Below are 16,121 nucleotides of genomic sequence, written 5' to 3' on the forward strand. Positions count from 1 at the left end.
GTGTGGACCAACCATTGCTCTGAACAGGAAATTTTTACACTGTCTGAAAACTGAGTGGCACTGTAATAAAACATTATATAAAAGAAAATCCCAGCTGCACAGTAACAAAGGCTACGTGCGCAGAAGCATTTCAGTTACTGTGTGGCTGTGCACCCACGCAGCTTAGAGGGAACAGTAAACAAAAGCCACCACTGAGAGGTATAGTCAAATACCCACGTAGGTTTTTACATTTTTCTTAAATTTGTTAATGTATTAATTACCTCATGGAGAAACTAAGATTATACCTGAAAAGATGTTCAAAGGGTACTTTAAATGGTCTGGTCCTCAGCTGGTGGATTTTGCAGAATGTGCTTATTTGCTTTATTATTTCCATCCAAATATTCCATATTCTGCATATCTTTATTTGCTGTTTAGCACAATGTCGAGGTAAAAGTGCTACCACCCACTCAAAGTCACAGGTTTGTGGATACAAGCATCACTCTAGACCCTTGACACTAGCACTTCAGTGCACTATCCAGGATGCACTGCACTCAGTGTGGCATATGCTTTCTGATGGGAGACAGTATTGAACTGCATCCCCAGCTGGAGGTAAATGAACTCAGGACACTGATGGATAGGCAGCATGAGACTTTACCTTGCTCTATTTCTTTTTGTAACTAATCCATCAATTAATATCTCTCAAAATAATTCTCTGTTGCCTCAAATAATGCAGTGTGCAAATAGGCCGTGTTTATTGACCCATGCTGCAGTCACAATCATACAAAGAATAAAAAATATTTTTGGGTGTGAACTGCTTTGAGACATCCTAATGTCTTGGTAAGTGAAATTTTGGCAACCAAATGCAAATGTTACAAAATGGAGATAAAGTTTAAGTTATGGCCTAGGTAGAGATTGTTTTATATCCACTATGGATCTAAATCAAATGAAACATTGCCTTGTTGGAAATAGAAAGAAAAATAGTTGAATAAATAAAAATAATTTTACCCATTTATCCCTTCTCAATTATCTTCTGTTTCTGATTCAATAATTCTGCCCTGTGTTTTGCCTTACAATGTACATCATGGTCTCATCAGCTATTCTGTATTTTGACTGCCATGTCACTAAAGTCAATAATTCCTAACTGAAAATAAAAATTGTCGATCTGGAAATCTGAAATATGTTGAATTATTTATAATTATCTATTAATTGACTTTTAAAATACTATTAATTCAATGAAACTAGCAATAATACGCTCTGGTTAAGAAACCTCTAACTCGAAGGGGTCGGGGGAAGTCGGTACCGCCGCATCTGCAACAAGTCAGTTTAGTGATCGGGTGAATCTAGGTTCAAGTGAAATCATTGTGATGCATCAACAGTCAATGATTGAAAATTTCCATGGATCAGGAATTTCTTCCCGTCTGGGAGATCCTGTAGTAAACGGGCAGTGTTCCACCTAGGGGCCTCAGTAAGAACTGTTTGATAAAGACAATTAGCGCTTCTGTAAAGCAAGGCTACAAGGAAAACCGATTACTGTACTGTACCCCCATCCGTTCGGTCATCTCCACAATATACAATTGCGACAATCAATACATTTAACGCCCAGAAATTTGCATTTTCAAGATATCCTAATTTTAGATTCAATTTCTGCTTTTGAAGTGAGTGGGATTTTTTCTTTAGTTTTACGCTAACATCAAATAATAAGGTTTGGCGAAGTGGTCCGATTGTTTGATCTAACATACTTATGTTTCTGAACAGTTTCGTTTAGTTTTCGGTGGCGTTTACCCTGAGCTGTATCGATGAGGGGAACAAGCATTCCGTCGACGAATACAAAGGAACCTGCAGTCCATGTAGTTTGATGCTATCAATTATAAACGTCTGAGATGCGTTTCGAACAATGTCTCGGGCTTTAAACTTTTATTTCTCGAGCGCGACCACTCTAATGTTGGGCCTGCCACGCTGCGTAAACTGAGCCGAATCCCCCCCCCCTCCCTCCCTCCCTGCCTCCCGAGAATCTCTCAGCCGAGCCCTGTGCCAGCTACAGTACTTCACACTGTCGGGCAGTAACAAAAAAAAGCTGATTTTTAAAATATCTCAAAATCACGTTCAACCAGCTTCATAGCTCTTCAGTAGTTTCGCCCCGCCCTTTCCGTGGTCTCCTACATATAAATCTCTTTGAATGTGGAATTCCCGCAGTCGTGGCCCGGTAACGCGCGGATTTCCTTTGCTCACGTTCCGCAGTTATGCAAAACGATAACTGGATCCTAAATTCTGAGATTACTTTGCCAATCTCTTCAATTTATCGTTCTTTCCGATTCTCTTTTACGTTTCACATTTTCCCCAAACTAACATCCGTTGTTATCTTCAGTGCTCCATTTTATTGGAGGGATAGACTAACAACACAGAATTTACAACAAATTTATCTTCCACTCTGATGCAGTTTTCTCGTCACATTTCTGCACTTTATCAACCCGTTATCCTTTATTTTCTCTCTGACTTGAATATAAATGTGTATATTCCTTTACTCTTCATATAACAGACAGTTCTACTCTCTAAAATAATTTACGAACTGATTAATTACTGGATTAATTGACAACTCATCTTCTATCAAGTGGAAACATCTTCCCCATATCGACCCGCTCAATTCTGGTCATCATTTGTGTTTCTTCTGATAGTATGAAACACCTTTGGGCGGGAGGTTTTAGCAAATTCAGAAGGGTAATTTTGGAGAATGAGAGAACGGTAAATACCAATTGTGTCTGTTAACACGGGGCGAATGCATATTAATCACTTAAACGTAATTGTAAAAATAACAATACCCTGCGATTTAAAAAATAATCAGATTTGAACTGCAAACGTTTGGACATATTACAAATAAATAAAGTTAATATCCCAGACTTTTAAAGTAAAATTTAATCTGTACATGAGAATCCTTGATCGAAGGGCTTCCCTGTCCGTTAATTTAATGTGCTGTAGGTAATACTTGAAGGAGTTGTTAAAGAGCAATTAATCCCAAATTAAAACTCGCTGCAGGTTAAAGGTCACCAATAATTAAGATTCATTGCATTTTCGGTTTTGTACAGCTGGGTAATGGCTGGTGCAAGAAACTGCATGCAGCTGGTCGAGGGCGGGTTTGTTTCACCGTTAACCCTTTGTTGGTGCGCCTACAGAGAAAGAAATCGGCGGATAGAATTATAATCTCAGTAATACTGATGGTACATCTAAGAGCGGTGTTCTTTGTGGTTCGAATTCAGTAATTCTACTATGGGCCTTGCCTTTGAACCCTGCTGACCTCATTCATTCAACTATTCTCAAGTGGGTAACGACCCATATGAGGTGAATGTAGACGTAATGCGCTATACATTGGAAAATTGGTTATTTGCAACAGTAACGTTCAGTTTTAGAAGGATCACTCCGACTTTTATCAACTATCCAGAAGAATAACTAAATATTTTATTGAATAGTTGTGGTTAAGTAAATCAAACTTTACTGTCCCGAGTTGGAGTTTCTCTCCCTTTTCCAACTTTTTTGGGGGTTGGGGGCCATTGTTTTCTCGATAAATGAAATAGCAAACAAATATAATAGAGATAAATTTATTTCCGCCTATACAATTTCAGTTCATTTGATCTACTGACTGTAAAATACGCTGCTGAAAAAATTACGTCCTCGTTGAAAACTACTTGCACTTTAGAAGACTCTGAGATCTTTTTGTCTGTCAATATGAGTGCAAAAATTGTTTATCCCACCACACTGCACGAGTGGCTGAAAGTCTTTAAAAATAAAATTATATGTTATAATTACATTTCCAAACGGACACTTGCCCATGTAATGTCTTCAACTCTCAGGGTAAGGGGAATGATTTTGAAATTCAATCCATCGCCAATATTTCTGTAGCCCGTTATAGCTGCCTATAAAGAACGGTTCAACCGGCTCGTCATCTTTCAACGAACACGTCCTTTAACAATTCTGTGCTACTGAATGTATTATTGCTGTACAATTCCAGCGATTCGATTTATTTACTAAATGCCCAAATACCTATCAAAAAAAATCTGTGCCATGACAAGGATTTGCAAACTTAAGAATCTGTTTCAATTGTATTTCTCTCAGACTTGAATAAGTACTCGAGGTTGACACCAGCGCAGTGCCAAGGAAACCAGCGGTTCCATCTGTGAGATTCGTTACCCCCGGGCCCCGGTGGCCATGGCGGCCACGCCAAGGGGTGGAAAGATTTCGGGCCATGAAGGGTATCAAATAATGTGACGTTGGTGCGAGAAATTGGCACGGAGTACAAGATCACCCATCTTCCTGATGAATGGCCGTGCTGGCTACAGGGGCCTGATGGCCCATTCTTGTTCCTATTAATAGACTCTCCAATGTAACGCTAATCTGAGGTCCCGTCAGTTCCCGCAGATGAGTATACGACATCGCATGCAGTATGCCAATGTGATGCAGTGGGGTAATCCATGGTGTGCTGGTCGTTTTTTTTTGAAATCTCTGAATCTACAGCACCCAAGTCATGATCATATTGTTAACCACATCGAGAAGGTGGATTGGCTGTCTTTCTTAAAATACGACAATCATTACATTTCCAAGCTTGGTGGTAACGAGCTCTCGGGTTTTCTGATGTCGGGAATGGCCAATATAAATGCAACTATTTTATTTTTAACTGGTAGGGATTTAAAATAGAGTGAGAAAGGATGACATCATTCACAACAGTTAAGTACAAATATTAAATGAGTTTCTATTGAATGTATTTTAAGAAGACAGCAAAAGAACCCACGTTGCTGTGAATTCTTGTCCGATTATGCAAACAGCTGTAGAGTATATGACTTTCCATCTGAACCTGCTAGTTATTCATTGGAAACAATAACTCAGTTTCTCTCTCTACAGTCGCTGCATGTATCCCAAGTGTAAAGGAGAACGAAATAATTGCTACTTCGGATCCGATGCAGCGCAGGAAAAAACACAAAAGATAAAGAACATAATAACAATAAAACACGGTAAATATAAATCCATAAGATAACATATATATAGACTGGTTGTACGTCCTTAAAGTGAGGCTGGGCTGTACATAAGGTGACTGACAGGAAATAATAAAGTAGTGGTGTAGTTAGCGGGTAGAGGTGTTGATCGGCCTTACTACTTGGGGAAAGTAACTGTTTTCGAGTCTGATGGTCCTGGCATGGATACTATGTAGCCTCTTATCCGATAGGAAGGGTCCCTGGGTGGGATCCTTCATGATTATCACCGGCCCTTTACCGACACCTTCTTGTGTATATGCCCTTGTTGGCCGATAGCCTGGTGCCGCTGATGCGAACCAGAAAATCCTGTTTTTTTTTGCTCCCTGAATATTGTCAGCAGTTTATTTTCATCTGAATCTGCAGTCTTTTTTTTTCTTTTGAAGAGTAAGTATCAGTGCGAACCTAGGACCTAATGTTGATAAAGTAGTCGCGTTACAGTCCAGTTACAAGGTTAAAGTTTGGAGTCTGAAGCAGATGTAGTCTTCCGGTTTAGGCTGTCACGTCCAAGTTGAAACGCTTCTCCTTTTTCAACGTCTCCACTTTAGAAGAAGTAGAATAATCACAATATTCCCGATTTAAAATTTAAACGGGCCGAGGATTAGACAGGCAGTATAAACAGGGCGCCTTTATCCAGACCTGGAATGTCCCCAGATAATCCATTTTAATGGTCAGCAGGAATAGTCGACGAACCACAGAGAAGGCAGCCCATTTAAGAAATGAATAGATTGAATAAAATATAGATATATTGTTCTATTTTATATCAAATTGTTAAATGAAACACAATGCAAAGATGTATAAATGTACTACTTTCATTAGCTATTTATAGAAATTCTGGCCCAAGTTTAACATTTCCTGAGATAATGGTTATCGTTTTATCAATTTTCAGCTAAATTCCATTTAATTTAGTTCATTGGAATGAAGACAATATAAACATCTATTAGTCAGCCAGGAATGATATGATCCACCGTGGCCAACCTGACTTGTGAAATGTGTGTTCGGGTTGTTAGATTCACTGTGCTCTGTGGGAAAACTTCCACCACATAATAGAGAATCCATAGACAAAGCTGGACTACAGATTCAACGCCGTACCATGTTTAAATAAGCGTGTACATATAGACAAACTGGAAAGAGGCGAGGAAGATGAATTATGGGAACGGGTGACAGACTGAATTGCATGGCATTTGGTCGCCTCTCTTTAAAATAGTCAAAAATTCAAAAAATATCAAAATCGAAAATGTGTGGATCTTTTTTAAAGAGGAAGGAAGCAATAGTAGATGTAAAAACATCTGGTCTAACCATGTCAGATGCTTTTGGCACGGTTCTTAGTGCAGTAATCATTGTCTGTGTCCTGTGATCTAGAAACGGCTTCTTTTATTGTTTACCCATATTTTAATGCTAATTTGCAAACACAGAAGAAGCGCCCAAACAGATGTGAACCATTTGGTTGGGTTGTAGTTCATTTGTCAGGAGAAAGGGAAGGCTGCATTGCAGGATATTAAATATTACCTCGACCATTCACCGGCACTTCATATTTCAGGGTTAGAATAGATGTCGAGTTTGTAAGGAATAATGAATCAGTCCAGAGCTGCAGAACAAGACAGACGAGTGCTTGGGGAATTTTAGAAATGGACTAAGTATTTGTAATGGTTCCTGACCACATCCCGGGGAAGATTACAAACACTCTTCATTGTGCTTAACCCTCGAAGTGCTGATGATTTTTTTTCGCATTAGCTCTTAAGTGTCTACAATACAACAGCGCATCTGGAGATGCAAAACCAATTCTGCATCCTTAGTAATTTCCCAAAAAAAACACACTTGGGGATGTACAGTTCACGCCGATATGCCAATGATGCGGGAGAATCTGTATGTTATTTCTCACATTAAAATCACTTGTATTTTTTTCTCTCTCCACTTTGTTACATCCTCCACATTGAAAATGTAGTTTAATGCATTTCAATAACCTTATTTATTATTTTATATTAACTTTATTGGCCTTGGTCACGTGCATTTACAATAATAACTTTTGCCTGACCACCTCTTACATGGAACATTTCATAGCACTCAGACCACAGCTATTTGTACTTGTCGCTGTTAACTCCGAGATATAACACTTACTTCCTGACTCTGATGGTAATTAACTGATCTCTGAATGCCTCATTGCTCATCTGTCAGGAAACATTTGCTCTTTTATTTATCTCAATAGGGTCTACCATTTAAAACAAATGACCGCCCGTGTTTAAAGAGGGAAACTGTTAAGATTTTATTATACCTCGTGATCGATACCGGCAATACAATACGTTCATAATTCATGCACTTATTTTAACATCAGAACCATAATATGCCTGCCGGGTAACCCATAGCGCAAAGGTTTGGAGGCTTTTCTTTCAAGTTGCCCATCGTCCCATCAAAAATATTCCGAAGTGCCAATTGACGCCAAAAATTATTTTACTGTAATCCATTATTGTTTCAAACTGATTTCCTCTTCTAAATAAAATACGGAGTAAATTGGCCTCTGTTATAATTTAATACTATCACATGTCCGGTCATCTGTTAATTATCGGAGCATACATAGAACTCTTAGAAGTTACGGTGACTTCCTTCTGTAACATGTACGGGGAAAGTACATTAGTGTAACACTTGTGAGGAAGTAAATTGAATCCATTGATTTTACATCCTATCAAGCGTACACAATATTACAAAGATTAAAAAAGCAGGTACACAAACATAAACAAACTACAAACCCTACTCACAGACGTAATCATGCAATTGTAACACGTCATTGTGCCGCCGCTTTAATACAAACATTAAATAGCGAAGTTTTAATAAAAATACTAAATTGTTAAGATTGGAAATGTGGTAAGTAATGAATGTTTATCCCAAAAGGCTGCATGACAGGAAGACCTAACATTAAAAATATAGTTCTGTACGATGCCGGTGTTCGGATCACTTTTTAACTGATCCTGTGGTTTGAGATGCAGGGTGTTCATAATAATGAGGGTCGTCGTACTCCCGAGCCCCTCAGCAATGATTGGTGCGATTGTACATCGTGGCGAATTCATGCGCAGCCACAAATCTTTTACCTCCAGAGAATCAGTATAATGAAATTTCTGCCTTGTTTTTTTCAATTCCTTTCAACCACAAACATCAATTGCACATAGAACAGTCGTTGACTGCGATGAAGCGGAACATGCAAACAATATTCTATTTTAAAAATAATTATCTCTCAGCCCACTTGGAGAAAATTTCAGCAAACTTCCATTCCATTTATTGGAAAGTTTCGATCGATCCTTCTGAATGAAGCACCCCGTCTTCTCCACACCCCCACTCGGAAAAAGAGTTTCAGACACCTGCACGAAGGATGGAGAAAAGTTGGATCAGATAGCAGGTCGAATCGAGAAATTGTCCCCAGGCCTTTCCTGATTATTTCTTCAACAAATTAGTATTTTTTCCAGGAACTGTGTCTCCAGTCTTCGAAAATTATTAGTTACGGATATTAAATCGTCAGTATCGTTTTCGTATCCATGCGTCAATTTCGTGTCAGGTTCATGAATTGAAAATGAACGGACCGGTGATCTCCGTGTTGCCGCGGTTGATTTACAGCGCCGGGGCCATCCGTAAACTGATTAATGCGATACAATTAAAATCATTATAAAAGGAAATGAGATGACTATAGAAGACAAAACGGAGACTGTCTACTCCTATTTCGATGTAGATTTCAATGCACGCCTATTAAAAGAATGGGGTCGACGTACAAAACTGATATGTCCGATGAATATTTTACCACACAAACAGACATCCTGAGCGACACAAGAACTTTACTCATCTATCATCCGTGGCCCGGTTGTGGATGCTTTCTCGTTATTCATTGTAGACCAATGAATGTTGCAAATTTACGGTAAAACTACTCTGTAGCATACTACCCGTCCCCCGCCCCGCTTTTTAAACAGAGGAGAGATTAGCTTCTTACCATTACCGTAACTCAGTGCAAATCTTAACTTCAAAATAGGCTGCTGGTGATTTTGTTCTCAGAATAATATTGAATTCAACTACAAAAAGGGAACTCAATTAAATATTTCATTAGGCCGCCTAAAGCGAGTCTGAACAAATTTCAAATGGATTCATGTTGTTTTTAATTACCACTTAAAATGGGAATTCATATCTTAGCAATTTTGGAGCTGTAATGTTATTTTTTTTAATGCTGGATAATTCCAAAGGGAAAATCAAGCTTTGACTTTATGGAATTAAAGGGATGGGGATTTGGTACCGCAATACCAGACTTTGCAATTCGAGTGTTGACGTGAGTTGTATTCATTTCTGGAAAGTTGAAGAAACAGCACTGCGCTAGACGAGCTATCTCTGAACCGCAGAGCGAACACACGCGACCACTTCTGATGAACGAACATCTTAATTAAAAATCACCCGTTGCAAGACCATTCGTGAATCAATTCACCCTTACCTTGAGGGTTAATTGACTGGAGACCTACGCTTAGTTTAATCGCAAATCAGACATTCCATGAAAATGTTAAACTTTAAAAAAAATTAAAATTGCTATGGCAGGATCTCAGATAGTTATTTTATTCTTAGCCGACAAAATACTATATTGGACAATGTAAAGCAGTCGAAATGTTAACAATTAAAAAGCTATTCGGGGACTTTTTTTTCATAACGCTGGCATAATAAAGAACTCGGAAAGGCATTACAAACCTTGGTAATGTAAATTATTTCATATATAAAACTGTATGTAGATTAGATTTTTTAAAACTATTGATTGCTGTGAATTTGTTCCTCCTAGGTTCATCCATAGACGAGCAAAATCTAGTTCCGCAGCTCTAAAATAATAAACCGATTTCAAACATTGCATGATACGATGCATTTGACGTTTTGGTGTTTAATAAACAAAGATAATGGTGGAAGAGAAGTTCATATCAATACCATCGTTTATATTCCTGAGATTTCATTTGGTATTGTCCTGGTTGTTTAGGTCCCAGTAACTTTAGAAATTGTCTACTTATGCACAACATCGGTTGGCTCTCTAGACTTGGTCATTCTGTCTTAGTCGGTGAAGTGAATACTTTTATAACTCGTTCCATTTATCTGAATCAGGCTGATTACTCAGTCTATTCTTTTATTTCCATCTGCACCAGTCTCTCCATGTCGTTATCAATATCAATTACAAGGGAACGTCTACTCTCGGAACTGATGGGAATCGCTGCGAGGAATTTTACGGTCGAACTACACGAAGTTAGGAGCCTATCTCAGGGTAACATGATCTTTCAGGTCCGATTCACTCACTTCCTTCACTGGCTAAGTTAAATACAGCGCTCTGGCGTATTAGCATGTGTCTGTGAAAAGACTGGGAATGTTTCACTCGGGGACGCTTGGAGGTTTTGGGGGTTGGGCTTTGCCGGCACTTGCCAAATAGGGCCACCAAATACTTTCTAATAGTTCTGTAATTTATTGAGTGATAGATGGGTGGCGCGATGGCAAGAGAGTACAGTATTGCAAATAAAGCGCCGCCAAAGTTGGATGGGACTTCAACGCCAGGTGGACACAACCCTCCCGTTTACCTTTGATACCGACTAATGGCCCAGGAGCCAATAGGAAAGCGCAGTGGTCGACAAGGGGCGGGCTGTAGGCGTGGCGAACCTCATCCCGCTCTGATTGGAGAGAAATTGAAGCCGCTCCCCGCTAATTAGCTTGTAACGCCGCACATGTCTGGCTGCCGACGGTGTCAATCAGTCGATGTCATGCCATCAAATGTACAGCGAGTGATATTCAGCTTGGGGATTAGAGGGAGAGTCAGCTCGAAGCGAGCGGAGGATACAAGGGGACGGACGGTCGATTATCTCATTACCCAGTGGTTGCTCTTCTAACGATGTGGTCACAGTCAACAGTGTGATGACGCCGATTGTATCCAGTGCTCATACACCACTCTGGTAGATGATGGGAATATATTTGTCCATTCCATTGCACTTTCTGTAGGAGTTGCTTGTTTAACAATGTGTGGGTCCCACACGGCATGGAATGTAGCCTGAGCTGGTATCATTCAGATCTCACTTCCCCGGCCGCGCTGCGAAAGAAACTGTTGCTGCTTTTCACCATGCTCCTGCTCTGGCTCTACATTCTCTACTCCTGCGCCGGTCTCTGCCTCTCCATGCCCAGCCTGGTCTACGACTACGAGACGGCGCGGCAGAAGTCAGACACGGTCCCCGGGGTCTCGGACCTGCTGCACCGAGCTCATCAAGCAGGTGAGGCGGCCCCCGGCTTCATGTCCGCTCCCAGAGACTTACTGCAGGACGACGTGGCGGCGGAGCAGACCGAGAGCCCGACGGCCTCCAGCGGACAGTCACAGAAACCGCTCGATCTCAGCCTGGGCAGCTTCGGGGCGAAGAAACTCCCGCAGGCGATCATCATCGGAGTGAAGAAGGGAGGCACCCGAGCTCTGCTCGAATTTCTCCGGGTCCACCCCGACATCAGGGCAGTGGGAGCCGAGCCGCATTTCTTCGACCGACATTATGACAAGGGAATGGAGTGGTATAAGTAAGTGATAGTCACGGGGGTACTTGTGGGTGAGGCCGAGCATGGGATGATCACCGCCTCGGATCGGGAAGGGGAGTTTGAAGCCTCATCAGCCGATTGTCGGTGAAGTCTTGAGAGCCCGCGGGCGTTGGCGTGCCACCAAGCGCCCGTGATTTGGGCACTAGCTGTGAACCCTGTGAGGGTGGGAGGCAATGCACCCTGAAGGGGGAGGGGGGTGGTGATGCGGATTGAATCTCTTGTTAATGTGTTAATTCAACCTGAAACACTTCGACGGATGTTGGTGGTTGTGACTGACACGTGAAGGCAGCCATCAACACCCGACGCATTTGTTACACAGTTCAAGTAATCATCTCCTTTGGAAATCCGAACTCCATTTTCTCCCTCTGGTAATACTATCAGGCAGAGAGTTATAAACCTCAGCCCGAGTAACACACATTCAACATCTGAGCCAGGCAGGTTTCGGTTCTACTTCCTACTTTCGATTGGGTGAGGAGCGCACATTTTAATGCATTCTACTTCTGGTTGCAAAAAGCCTGGGTTGCAAAAAGGCGATTTGGGATGCATGCCGTTTTTACATCTGCTCCCTCAGAAGTTTGTGCTTGCTGGTTGGGAAAGCGTCAAAGTAACCTCTGTCTTATTTAGTAGAGCCTGTATTTGTAAGTGTTCATGTCTAAAATAAAGTGCGTTTGAGTACGTTGCACGCCCTTAACCGAATTCCACACGTTTGAACGATATGCAGTTGTTAAAACAGCTTGCGCAGCCTGGCAAACATTTTTATAAAATTACTATCTATCGCTTGGCAGCCAGGAGACCCAAAAGGAACGAAATATAAAGTTGGTGGTGATAGTGTCACATGCGAAAAGGGGAATGGGTTCTCGAGCTATACTAGCTGCTGAAAGAAATACTTAATTTATACTACTCTTGCAACCAAGTGGAGCGCTTTGGCAAATGCGCTCTTACGCTGGAATTTGCTGCTGTGTAACAAATATAATCGAGTATATGAACGTCCATGCTATCTCATATAATGGGGAAAACTTCCTTTAGATTTAGAAGAACAATTGATATTATGAACTTCGGACAGATATTCCCCCGATGAGTTCACAACGCTCTCTAGTACTCACTCCGAAATGAATGAGATTTAAGTTGTGTGTGTGTGTGTGTGTGTGTGTGTGTATACGGTGGGGGGTTGTTAAGAAAGAAACACCATTAAAATAAATTATGGCGCAGGACTCATTAGGTTAAAACTGTAGGGAGCTGAGGGCAGTGTGCTTTTATTTTTATAGAGCTCCATAGTGGCCCAGGAACAGGGGATATTGTGTCAGTTCAAAAGGTGAAACCCAGCAGCCTCTTAGCTTAGATCCATCAAGTCAGGAAACGTCTCAGTAACACAAGCTCTGGGAATAAATCGGGATGCAGGGAAACAAGAGATTTCCCTCTTTCTGGTGAAACCCGCTGTTCTCTCTGCCAGTTGAAGGTTCCTGTGAATGCATTCTGGAGAGAGCCTTCATTTCCATCCCTCCAAGGACTTAAGATTTAAAAAAAGTCTTCCCATAACCAATTTGCTCTCCGAGATATTCCGTCCCCCGCCAGTTGCAGGGAGATCAGAATGTTTGTGTAACTTGTGGCCGCTGTCTGATCTTAAACACATGTTCCGACACTTAATGACAACCGGCCGCTTCGCCTCACCTGAGAAGTCTGATCTCCCGTCTAATTTGCCCATTTAAAATGCATCCATTCGTGTCCGTCCTACGATATTTTTAAGAACCCAGCCTTGGTAGAAAGTGAGACGCAACTGGATTTAGAAATCTAACCGGTAGAGCGAGTTTTGCCCCATTTGTTCAAATTCCAACAATCGTCAAACACAAGGTTTTAGAGGTGGTTTTACTAATGAGTTCTAGTGATCTGATGATTGACAACAAATACTGGATATTGCGTTATCTTCTCTGAAGATTGTTGCTTTAATCCGCTTTCCGCGTCTTTAAACCCCGCGACCGTGTCGCCTGGCAGAATGCTCTCTATATAAAATTGTATGAATCCTTTTAAAAACAAATTCCGTTTTTGGAACATTCGTGTTTTGTCGATTTTTTTACTCGTGCAGAGTGGGGCCTGTTGATGAAGGCGATGCGGGATGAACGGATTGTGAAGAAGTGTTCCACTTTTTGTATTGCCTTCCCCTCCGCATGCGTTAGTCTCAACAAAGACACAGAGGGAGAGACGGGGTCCTTTCTGCAAAACTTTAAAACCACAACCACGGCTTCTTAGTCGTTTTCAAAATATTGAAGTGTTGACTTAATTCGATCTGATAGCGAAACGCTTCGTTCCATTTATTGTTCGTTCATTCTGAAATATTTGTTTCAATTGAGATAGAAAACAAGGTCTCAGAGCTGTCGCGATCTCCCGAATCTGATGGGGGTTGTATTCTGATCTCTTTTTTTTCACACGCACAAACATATCTATCCAATTGTCCTCTGTCTCCCAACATGCCCAGCTATCCTCGGGGGAGAAGCTTTGATGTAAGTTTTGCATATGATAGAACACCACTGTGCTTGCTGGACGTAGAGTTGGAGAACGTTTCCTGTTTAATGCCCTCCGCCGTTGAGAATAGTGCGCCAAATAATGTCAACTATTTCACTGTCATTGTTCTCCCGTGGTGTATCCCAGCAGAAAGTTCATAATGAATTGTATAATTCAGAACTCGTTAAAGTAGGATTTGTTGATATTGAGATTTATGAATTATTTACTTAATTAGCCTTCAGACAAGGATTTTAAAAAGTCTGGGAAAACCTAATCATGAATGTAAATAATTATTTTGCCTTTAATGTGTATAAAATCTAACCCGAATTCATAAAATCTCCACACCAGCTGCAAGTGGTATTAGAATAGGCAAGTGCAAGGTGAAATCTTGTTCGGGGGATTATTCCAACTTGTAGTTTTCTTTCGAAAGCATTGCAATATTTATTACAATCTTTAAATAGTGACTGTAAGTGTCTTTTTGGTCGTTACATCGGAGTAGCACACGGTATTTTTGAAGGAGTTTTCATATTGTGATTAAATATGTTAGAACAGGACATTGAACCATGGAAACTGTAGAGAATATTGTCTGGGAATTCATTCCTGCTCCTTCTGGATTGTGAGCCGTGAAAGATGGAAACAGACTAAAAGTGCAGAATTTCCCCACAGACCATTTACGTGGCGGAACTCTGTTGATTTCTGCGCTTCTCGCAGTCTGCGTCGTGGAGAGTTCGTTTATTGACTTGGATTGAGTGCAGTGTAAATCAACATTAAACAACAACAACGACGAAAGGGAAAGAAAACAAATGTCCAAATGTTTGTATCCTTCCCTCGGATTAGCAGCACCTTTTGTCTGGAACTACCTGCTGTGAGAGAGCCCGGGAGAAGTGCCTGGCATGTTGGGATGCTCTAAATTACCAATCACATCACTGGATAGAAAACTCCCAGCGTCACAAGGAAGCTAGAAGTCTCTTTAAATGGGAATTGTAATAAGTTTAATGAGGTTAGAAGTTGTAAAAAGACGTTTCTCATTTTAGGTTCTCCTTTCTGCTGATAGAAAAGATTTAGGTCTCGTTAGCAAATTAAAAAAAAATAGAATGATATTCGAGTTATCAGACAATAATTTTTACTTCAGATTCTAATTATTTTTCTTCATTTTACCTAGTGCACGTATACAAATATTCCGATTAATTTTAAGACAATTTTCATATTTGTACAGTTCAGTACAGCCCCAAACACAGATGTATATAGAGCCGGTCCTGTTTTCCTTTCCACGGTTTAGGGTCGGGTATGCGCCCCAGGTTAAGGAAAAGAACCAAAAACAGTTCGGCACCAGTCGCCATATGGACTGACGGGGTGTTTGGAACTCGGGGCCGAGTTTTTTTTAAAGAGTTTGTTTCTATTTACTGTCACAACATGGAACAGTTGTTTCCACCTACCCCAATTCCCCTCACTACCACCCCTTCCCTCCAAGACTTAGGACGGAGGAGGCAAAAGAAATAAACAAGGAGTCCATCTGCCGGGGAATGGTCGACTGCTTTATATTTAGCTGGAAGATAATTGTAACCCGACCCAGCAGTGAACGCCAGATAATTATAACGGGATCTGGGGGCTGCTAATCAGCATTATGTGATGGTTTAGCCCCGATCTCATTTATCAACAGCAACGAATAACAACCTACAGAATCAGTGGGGAAACGTTGCTAAGTATTTCGATTATGAAAGCATAGTTTCTTCTTTAATTAGATCTCGACTTGATAAGCAACTAAAATGCAGTTTAGCAAAGTTATTCTAATCTAGGGATCTCGATGTTCATTAAAATTAGTATTTTAAAATGGACGATTATTGTCTCCTGTTGCTCTGTTCACTTTCTGTTGTCATTCAGAAGAATATCGACATTTTATCTTGGATATTAATTGGATAGGAATGGAGGCAAATGGATTTCGTTGACATTTCTAAAATCAGAATATTTTATTTGAAATTGGCAACTGTCTGTAAATTTTCCATTTGCATTTCTGTTTTTTTTTTAAAGGTTTGTTGGGGTAGTAAGGAAGAAGGTTGCGTGTTTAAGCCT

General features: G+C 40.7%; 1 protein-coding gene across 1 annotated transcript in view; it reads left to right on the forward strand.

Moving 5' to 3' along the window:
* Positions 1 to 10,757: 10,757 nt before the first annotated feature.
* hs3st3b1b (heparan sulfate (glucosamine) 3-O-sulfotransferase 3B1b) overlaps positions 10,758 to 16,121 on the forward strand; it is a 28,539-nt gene continuing 23,175 nt past the window's right edge. The window contains exon 1 of the mRNA XM_063074286.1: positions 10,758 to 11,537. Coding sequence (XP_062930356.1) covers positions 11,017 to 11,537 — 521 coding nt within the window. The 5' untranslated portion in view covers positions 10,758 to 11,016. The remainder of the gene's footprint in view (positions 11,538 to 16,121) is intronic.

The sequence above is a fragment of the Mobula hypostoma genome, chromosome 22, assembly GCF_963921235.1.
Source record: "Mobula hypostoma chromosome 22, sMobHyp1.1, whole genome shotgun sequence".
Lineage (NCBI taxonomy): Eukaryota > Metazoa > Chordata > Chondrichthyes > Myliobatiformes > Myliobatidae > Mobula > Mobula hypostoma.